This window comes from Haliotis asinina, chromosome 8, assembly GCF_037392515.1.
Source record: "Haliotis asinina isolate JCU_RB_2024 chromosome 8, JCU_Hal_asi_v2, whole genome shotgun sequence".
Lineage (NCBI taxonomy): Eukaryota > Metazoa > Mollusca > Gastropoda > Lepetellida > Haliotidae > Haliotis > Haliotis asinina.
The window spans coordinates 57,983,666-57,994,235 of NC_090287.1; the positions used below are offsets into that span (position 1 = coordinate 57,983,666).

The window sequence follows — 10,570 nt, forward strand, 5'->3', positions numbered from 1 at the left end:
TTGAAAAAATGAATGAAGTAGTTCCGCCATATAGTTTTTAACAAATGAAATCGTTTACTTCCTGAGGCAGTCTATCAGCGTTGAACGAAAGGTGTAACCTGCCTAGGAAAAATACTATCCAGTGTCCGCTTTTCCATATGCTTCATAAATGTTTTACTCACTAGGTTGTCCAGTTCATGTAGAAAATTCACCGAAGACTGGATTTTGAAGTAATCTGGCATAAGGAAATGCTATACTTACATCCAGCAGATTATGTATGATACTTGATGCATCATATCCAATTTTGTAGTCTTTTCTGGCCGCCAGTTCCGCCATGTTATTAAAAGGTCTTCTTTCAGTTCTGACAGCAAGGGTCGCCATGATGTTCCCACAATACACAGCCGTGAAAATGGTCGCAAATATCCACCATGTTGCCAAAAGAATACGTTCTGGGATTTCAGATGAAATGTAAGGCGATCCTAAAATGTACAAGAAAAGTAGATGGTTACAGCCAGTTACAGTTGAGGTATGTTGTTGGAGTATACATGTTTATTCTAATGCAGAATGAGCGTCATCATCTATAAAACATAACAAACAATCAAAACCATCCCCATCCTCACACATAATTTGTCTACTTATCTAATGGTTCACCTTGTTTTAAAGAGGCCCCATACACTTCCATCAATGAAGACTGGATCCATGCGATCACAGACATGCAGAATTCCTGTGTAGTCTCTGTCATATCACTCTGGTGAACATTTCGCTGTGACTGGTTATGGTGCGTGTGGGAAAACCTAGAGAATGAGAGACAGGCAGTTACAAAAATCACAGAGACAGCAAACAATATGACTGTTGTAGGTAGGACAGGACGTAGAAAGACCATCAGCTGATCCTTGTCTACGTCGTTTTCTTTCTTGTACAGGATCATGAGTCGTGTCTGTTGCACTGGTGGCAAGATGGCTTCTGCAACATCCTGGCGATCACTGTGGATGGTCAACAAATCCACTGACAAGTCGACTTCCTGAAAAAGATTATACCGTTGAATTATATAATGACATGACGACTGTGTGTTTGTTATTGAATGTACATTTCAAGACTTCATATGTACACATCTGTATACTATATACATGTAGTATTTCATAAATCTGTCAAGTCATAAATGCTTGTGAATGTCAGGTTCATTACACATTTTTGACATTGTGTCAGAACAGCTTTTTCATATTTCCCTATTCCCTAGGCAACTCCCTATTGACGTTTACCAAATGTTACGAGAGTGCAATTTCCGTGATAATGTAGTCGTAGCATTTACCTGTCTCTGTAACATCCCAAGAACACCTGTCCAGGATCCGTTGATGTTCCTGCCCCACTCGTCTTCTCTCGGTGGGATAACGTTGTAGCTGCATTGATCAAATTGTGTGAAATGCTGGTACAATTCATTTTGCGTTTTAAACGTGCCGTTATGAAACAATGTCGGCATTTGAATGTTGGAATGTATGACGTTAATGAAGTTAAGTGTTGGTTTGATTGCCGAATAAATTTGATGTGGCTTTTGTGTTTGTGGCATTGTACCGTGGATTCATTATGTGCTATGAAAGTCATGCTTGAGTCTTTTAAACTTTATTAACTCACCTGAAATTGAGACTCAGGGACAGGTGTTGTAAGATCGCGAACTCTAGAGCACACACCGAGTAGTTGTTGATTCTCAGAGAGCCATATTCCCATGTGTACTTCTGTAGCATAAAAGTTGTTTTGCGAGTGCAACAAATATTCAGATATCTTAAAAGGGTAAAGGAGTGCAAGCTGACACAGTCGTATATATCTCACTCGGCGGCATTTAAACGTCGTACCCATTGTTATGTCATGAAGTGTAGTGTTGGTTGCATCGAAACATCAAGACATTGTTTATATTCATAAAGAAACATGTTAATATATGTAGCAAATTTGAAAAACAGATATGTGAAGTTGTAATGTATATCTGTCACCTTCGTAACAACTTTAAGTTGTCGCCCATTAAAGCCAAACTTTACATTTGGGAACACTTCTGTCATGTTTGTGACTGGCGAGTGGGAAAGAGGTACGTCCGCGAAAGCACGTCCATTTGGGTGAATCATTTGTGTCCACAGTTTTGGCTTGATGAACCTTTCCTTCTGTGTGAAATAGAAATAGATAATACTCTACACTGGCACTGAACAATACTAGTTATCAGGGCACATCACATCAACCTATCAGAACTTAACACGTTCGAGATTTTGCCCATGTTGACGTCCTGGACCTTACTCGTCGCAAGCCTAATTACATAATATCATATAATATCATAATATCATAACGTCTGCTAAATAAACTTGTAATTTCCGTGTAAAACGAACTTTATACAAGATAATATAATGAATATTACATCTCGTGTAGTCAGTGACTTGAAATATTGTAATGTGAAGTAAACGTATAATTCACTCCCTCCTAAATATTATTGAGGAATAGATTAGACCTGCATTCTTGTCCTGAATATTCGTCTTTGAGCGGTTGTAGGAATAGTTTTGAGGAAGAATCTAGTTTGGAAATATTGAGGAATAAATTTGAAAAAGAGAAATATTTGTAAAATTTACCAGTACTTGTAATCATACGTACTGAATCATATCCAGCATTAAACAGTTAGGGTTTCTTTTTGTGCCAAGCAGGATATTTTTACTACTCGGCTTTGTATCGCTAAAGCTTACGTGTGTTCCTGGACGTTCCAATACTGCCACGTTCTCTACTTGAATGTTATCATCGATGATCGGATCAAGATAATCATGTGATCCAACAATGAGCACCCGGGAATGATGGCAGAAGTCGACTGATGCCTTGGGGTGTTTGTCACACAGCCCATACTGTCAGAAGAGAGGATGTTGCCAATGGAACAGAGCTCTTTTCTTGTGATCATAGGTGAACGATCTTTTTACTGTTTTTTTTATATTTCAGTCATCCATGCATATTCGTTTCATAACTATTGAGGAACATTGTTTGAAATTAATCCAAGGTTACTTCCTCTGTCATGTATTTTGAGACTTTGAGTCTTTAGCATAGTAGCGATAAGTTAATTGATGGTTAAAGTGTCACCATTTTGAATGTAACGATAAGTTTAATAGTTAAAGTTAATTTGAGTTTTTAAACCTACTATGGTAATCACAAACTATGAAACCGTAAGTGTATTTGTTGGCCACAGCACTTCGGTATGTTTCGAGAATGTCCGATGAAGTATGGTGCCCTAAGAACGCCGCTTAGCCACTTTACACAAACAATGAAGGAAATCTTGTAAAGTGACAACTGCATGATTAGCAGAAACAGTACGATTGCCAGAAATAATAGTCCTATGGCATTCATCGACCTTACTTCGAAGTGCCAAAGTGCAACTTATTTCACGAATATACACATTCATGAACAAGATATCAAGCGATATTTTAACACAGGAAAGTGTATGTTGCAACCAAAAATGTAATATTAGGTTTGTAATAACGGTCACAGTGTCACCTGGCGTAAGAATGAAACAGTCGTAGTGACGTTGCATAATAACAGCACGTTGAGATCTTGCTGAAGCTGGAGGTCTTCTGGGAATGTCAGCTGGTGCTCCTCTGTGAAGATGCTGATATCGTAGTTACTGTAGGAAATACCAGCCTCTTCCAAAGAAGGCAAAGTTAGAGGATCTGCAACAGTTTCAACATGGCCTGTGAAGAAAGGTCACAACCTTAACTCAATGTTCATTTAATGCATAAGATCGCAACTTATGGTCTTCGTTTAACAAGTAAAAAAGTAACCACCAGTTCCTGAATGCCGGATACCTTTGCCTGAAGAATACATCAATATTTCAATATCTGTTTCTATTCATCTTGGAATAACATTACTGTCAAATGCGTTCCAGCTGTTTACATGGAACGAGACAATCATTCCCACTCGGAGATTCTTTTCATAGAAAGTGAAAAAAGAATATCTTCTAGTGCGTGCGACAATGCTTCTTACAGCTTTATGGATATAAAAGTGGCGTATCATAGTCTAAATAACGAAATCAAACAAAGGTGACAAGGGCTATTACGAATTCATTGGACACGATGTAACACGCGTGTATGAGAACGTAGCAGTGATGAAATTGCAGTGCTGGTCCTTAGTATCCATATATATCAAGCACAATTTTATCTGTCAATCAATATTTTATCTGCCGATGCATGCCAGGTGTCGTTTATGCTACGTTACTTACCCAGATCCAGGTCATGAAGAACAAAGACGGCCTGCCATCTGAGCGACATCAGCAACTCCACTAACATGCAGATCATGCTGTTCCTGATTTCAGGTCATTCAGTCTTCTGCACTGAAAAACCTGAAAGATGTTCAAAGAACAAACAACGTCTGTTAGTGTTTGATTTCACCCATGGTCGCTAAGGTGGTGAGCTACTTTCAGTTATTGGCGATCCCCAGTCTTCTTTTTTATTGTATTGTCCTCTTTATAGTCCTCCTGGAGTGGCAAATGTTGAGTATCATCGTGTAAAATAAAATCTGGCTCTTCAGCAGTTCGTGCATTAAAATCACCAATAATTATAAATTTAACATCATCTCCGAAGTCTGACATAATGTGTAGTATGTTTTTCTCCAGATATCGTATATCGATGTGGACTTCATTTCAAAGTGACACAACGTCGGCACCACGCGATTGGAAGAACGAATGAGAGCTATTAGGTAGCTGAATAAGGGTGTTTCCCAGCGGGGAGAGGCTCGGAAGATAAATGTTAGCCCATCCGTCATCTGCAGACTGCGTCAGTGATTTCGGCAAATCCAGGCAGTATGTGATTAAGGACAGGACGCCAAAGTTGTATGGTTCACTCGGGGGTAATACGGTCTGATGTACGCCTCTTCGTAGCGGTTTTATCCGAGCTGGTAGGTATATCAGACTGTATTAGTCGAGGGAGAAGCATACAGCGTATTTATCTACATAGTTCAGTGTGAAATAATCGTAAGATTTAAATGTATAATGGATGTATGCAATCAATAAATCTGTTTGTGGATAATGCAATGTTATAAACTATAGAAAAAGATATGAATTCAAGTTTTTGTGAGGTACATGTATATTTTACTCACCTATGTATTTCGAATAGACTGTCTATGGAGCAGCATCAGCATCTCTGGCAACATTGAGTTAAAGCTTCCGTTTTCCGTGACGAGGATGAAATGAAATCAGGTAGAGCACTGAATTTTTTTGCCACGGAACATAATCAATGCGATAGCTGTCTAAAATAACATCATGTTAGAAATGTAAGTGGTCTGCAAACAGGACCCTGTGTGACTACCCCCAGGGACCTATTAATGACAGTCAGCATGAAGCTGATAAGAGTTTATTTGGGGCTTCGAATCAACTCTTAATTGTTCGAATTACTGGCGCATAGTTGTAAATATGTATTAAACTGTTATATTCTATTGCTGGTTGTGAAGGACGATCGACTTGGACAACCTGTCTGCTATTGCAATTAGCTGGAACACTGTGTTGGTTTAGGTGTCGGCATGTGATGGGTGTTAATTTTGCCAAACAGAGCCAGTCAACCAATATTTCACCTATATGAGTGATATCAACTTTCTGGTCACTCCAGGAAACGCTCATGGAAAACGTTTGTGTTGATTTGTTTTCCTCCCGAAGCTCTGTATGTCAAATGTCCTGCCAGCCTGACGTTTAATTTGGCATGCAAATGTTGCTGTTTAACGCCGTTAAACACCGTCCTTTGCTGACACTACGTGATAGCAGAGGCAGGGCTAGGTAGCCAAGTGACGTTAATATCATCTTTGATTCAAACAGCTCTGAAAGATAATGAGATTTGAGATTTTTTCATCTGAGCTTTGTGTTTATCTTTGAAAATACTCTAATTCTTGAACACGCTTTACCGTAGCTGAATTATAAAATGCCCCCTTCTTGCTATACTTAAACCAAATGAAGGTACTTGTGAGAGGTGAAAATTGTTTTACGGCCCCGAGGCGGCTCAGTGTCGTTGTCTGTTAGAAGTGACATAACATGACACCTCCCTGAAACGTCCCTGAGAAGACCCCAAATTATACACTTTTGTACGTTACGGCGCCTAACGAAGACCAAGACGAATGACAATAAATGATAATATTATGGCGGAATGGCCGAAGATTTAACAATTTGCATGAAATGCTTACTGAATTTGCTGAGATATTTCTTTACAGACATCTTTCTACATTTAATGAGCGATTTAAATGTTAACACATTTGGTCTTTTTATAAAGGGAGCTGATCTTTTCTGAAATATGTGCCTTTAAGAATACAATGAGTGAGTGAGTGAGTGAGTGAGTGAGTTAACATTTAACGTCACATCGGCAATATTTCAGCCATATCGTGACGAGAACCATTAATGTCATACATAATAGAGAATGGTAAAAAATCTGTCAACGAAGGACAGTAAAACAACTAGACTATCACAGGAAAATATTTAATACTAGTAATGAAATCTAAAACAATTCAACTATAGAGGACGATACAATATAAAAACAGGCTATAGACCGCCGACAACTGAAGGTAGATCACCATACCAGGGTCCATGGGGTCTTACAGTACCTTTGCTACCTGCATGGACCTTAGTTGGATTTACACCATCCCTTCAGCTGCTGGCGATTGTACGAATGTTTAGCCAACTTTTAAAAGAACAAATATACTACGTTTAAAATCGGGTAAGCGGAAATTAAACTGTGAAAGTTTTGGGACTTACGTACCCTCTCAGGAGGACAATAATTTTACGATACTTTAACCCCCTTTGAGGATACAGCCACTAACAATACCAGTTGCTAATTTACACTACCAATCATTAAAATATATCTATCTACAACAGTTATTAATCAAAATTCAATCATGAAATCAATTTCTTTTAAAAAACCAATAAGTAAATGAGAACTAACACTATTAAAAAGATCCTTGATGGTTTTGACATTGAAATATTTCTCCCTTGTGATGGAGAATTCAACACAGTCAAGCAGGATATGCTTGACCGTGACTCTCTCATCACAAGGGATACAAAACGGAGGATCTTCACCTTTTAACAGGTATGTATGAGTATATCTGGTATGGCCAATACGACATCGTCGCAAAATGACCTCTTGAAATCTGGACTGACAGCCCAAGTAGGTGTAACCAATATAGGGTTTTATTTCATGTAATTTATTTATACCTACTTGGGTGTCCCACCTCTTTTGCATAAGGTCACGGATGTAAGATCTAATACTAGCTTTGTAGTCAGAATAAGGAATGAGAAGTGGTGTCACAGATTTGTTAAGTGCTGCCTTGGCGGCACGATCGGCCATTGTGTTCCCTGAAATTCCTACATGGCTGGGTAACCAACAAAAGACAATGTCGTATTGGCCAGTAGCAAGATCATTATACAATTCAATTATTTCTATTAAAAGTGGATGCTTGCAAGAAATGTCTTTAATCGCCTGAAGACAAGAAAGGGAGTCGGAATAGATTATATATTGTTTATGTTTGGGGTGTCTTTCAATATATTTAAGAGCGGTTAATAGAGCGTTTGCTTCTGCTGTAAAAATAGAGCTGTCAGCCGGTAATCTGGAAGAGATTGTCTTAGACCCAATGACTGTGGCACAAGCCACTGCCCCACCATCCTTGGATCCATCTGTGAATAAGGATTTATAGGTATTGTATTTACTTTTTAATTGATGGTATTCTTGTTTATATTGTGATTCATTAGTTTCTGATTTTTTAAATGTTGTCAGTGTAAGGTCAACTTGTGGCCTAACCAATTGCCAAGGAGGAGAAGAAAGTAAACGAGAAGGAGCTATATTTTCTAGCTCAATGCCAGCAGCAGAAAGGAAAGGTTTCACTCTGATACCAAGAGGCGGAACAAGTGAAGACTTCCTGCTGTACAAATCCTCATACAAGGGATGAAATACACAGTTATATGCAGGGTTTGATTCGTTGGAATATAATTTTGTTACATACTGTAAAGTCAATTTGGCACGGCGTTGGGTAAGAGATGGCTCATCAGCCTCGACATAGAGGCTGTCGACAGGTGATGTTCGAAAGGAGCCAAGGCAAAGTCTGAGACTTTGGTGGTGAACAGAATCCAAAAGTGTTAGGTTGCTCTTACAGGCTCCACCATATACAATTGAACCGTAATCAAGTTTTGAACGGATCAATGATCGATAAAGTTGTAGGAGGGTAGCTTGATCCCCTCCCCACTTACAATTTGAAACGACCTTCAACAGGTCAAGTGCCTTCAGGCATTTAGTTTTGAGGGATTTGATATGGGGTAGAAACGTTAAATGTGAGTCAAAAATTAATCCCAAGAATTTGGCCTCCTTGACAACTTTGATGGGAGATCCATTTAGATACAGTTCAGGATCTTTATGCGGTTTATATTTTCTACAAAAATGTATACAATTAGTCTTGGATTTAGAAAACCTAAAACCGTTTTCGAGACACCATTTATCAATTTTATTTAAACACAATTGTAGTTGCCGTTCAATAGTACGCATGTGTTTTCCACGACAAGAAATATTAAAATCATCCACAAAAAGAGATCCATCAAGTGAATCGTTTAAAACCTTTGACAAACTATTGATCTTAACACTAAACAATGTGACGGACAAAATACTGCCTTGTGGGACACCCTGATCCTGACTGTAATGATCAGACAGGGTAGACCCCACTCGGACTTGAAATTGTCTATCTTCTAAAATTGTGATATGAAAAGGGGTAAACGACCCCTTAAACCAAAATCATGGAGATCTTTCAAAATACCATACTTCCATGTAGTATCATATGCCTTTTCAAGATCGAAAACTATTGATACAGTATGTTGTTTATTTAGCATGGAATGTTTAATGAAAGATTCTAAACGTACCAAATGATCGATCGTACTACGATTTTTCCGGAAACCACATTGAATGTCAGTGATGAGGTTGTTGGTTTCCAGGTACCAGACTAGACGATTATTAACCATACGTTCCATTGTCTTGCAAACACAGCTAGTTAAAGAAATTGGTCTGTAATTAGATGGATCGGTATGATCCTGGCCAGGTTTAGGAATAGGAATGATTATGGCATTGCGCCATGATGGTGGGAAGTTGCCAGATGTCCAGATACTGTCAAAGATATTCAATAATGTTTCTAAACACGATTCAGGGAGATGCTTTAGGAGCTGATAATGAATATTATCGGGTCCTGAAGCAGTGTCATGAGCTTGCCCAAGAGCAGCATTGAGCTCATGAATAGAAAATAGTTCATTATAATCCTCCCCATTATCTGAATTAAAATTAATAGTCTTTCTTTCTTGATGGTTTTTAAATTTCTGAAAAGTCGGTGAATAATTGGATGAGGAGGAATGTTTAGCTACCGTTTCACCTAGTTTATTAGCAATATCAGCTTTTTCGGTTAAAAGAGTGTCACCCTCCTGAAGATGGTGCACACTACATTTGGAACCTTTACCTTTTATCTTCTTCACCATATTCCATACCTTAGAAATAGGTGTTCGTGAGTTAATTCTAGAAACATAATTTCGCCATGACTGTCGTTTACTTTGTTTAAATGTACGACGAGCCTGGGCGTTTGAAATTTTAAACTGGTTTAAGTTATGGACGGTTGGATGTCGACGGAAATATTTTTCCGCCTTTTTTCTAGCCTGTTTGCAATCAATAGTAAACCATGGCTTCCGAATATGTGGAACCATAGAGGACTTGGGAATACAATCATCGGCAATCATGTTTAATTCATCTGAAAACATTTGAATAGGATCAGACACATTGAGAAAGAATTCTGGTTTTAGTCTGTTAGTGCATAAGGTCTCGAATAAAGACCAATCTGCCTTGTTAAAGTTCCATCTAGACGACGGTGCAGCGTCACTGGGGTTTATGGCTGAAAGTATAGTGGGAAAATGGTCACTTCCACAAAGATCGTCGTGGACTGACCATTCAAATTCATTGTATTAACTGGAATCAGCAACAGATAAATCAAGAGAGGAGTATGAACCTGTCGCGGGATGAAGATATGTATGAGAATTATCATTGAAAATGCATAAATCAGTATTCGTGAAGAAATCCTCAAGAATTCTTCCTTTCCCATTGGTGTTACTGCTACCCCAAAGGGGGTTATGACCGTTTAAGTCTCCCATGATAATACAAGGTTTTGGGAGTTGGTCATAAAGGATCTGAAGATCGGATTGCTGCAGAGTCGATGATGGCGGAATATACAATGAACACAAGGTAACAACAATATGCAGAGTAACACGGACTGCAACTGCCTGAAGAGGGGTAGTGAGAGGAACAAGACTGTGGATAGTTCCCTGCTTCACCAAGATAGAAGATCCCCCTGTAGCTTTGTTACCGGGAGGTGAGAAACAGTGGTATGAATCACATTGTCTGATATGAAAGTTATCCGTGGGTTTTAGATACGTTTCTTGCAAACATACTGCTGCTGGCTTGAAGTCTTGAATTAATAGTTGCAAATCAGTGAAATTGTTTTGAAGGCCTCTACAGTTCCACTGAAGGATATTGAATGAACAGCTCATGGAGGCTGAACTGGAGATCGGGATCTTGAGGAAGATCCTCTCCGT

The 10,570-nt window shown here is 38.8% G+C and overlaps 1 protein-coding gene across 1 annotated transcript; it reads right to left on the minus strand.

Annotated features, from left to right (window-relative positions):
- Positions 1-610: 610 nt before the first annotated feature.
- LOC137295317 (glutamate receptor ionotropic, kainate glr-3-like) lies at positions 611-4,283 on the minus strand. Its single transcript, XM_067826634.1, has 6 exons — positions 4,208-4,283; positions 3,535-3,680; positions 2,694-2,846; positions 1,609-1,709; positions 1,289-1,376; positions 611-1,000 (listed from the first exon to the last, which is right to left on the minus strand). Exons 1-6 carry the CDS (start codon positions 4,281-4,283, stop codon positions 611-613), a joined length of 954 nt encoding a protein of 317 aa, XP_067682735.1.
- Positions 4,284-10,570: the final 6,287 nt, after the last annotated feature.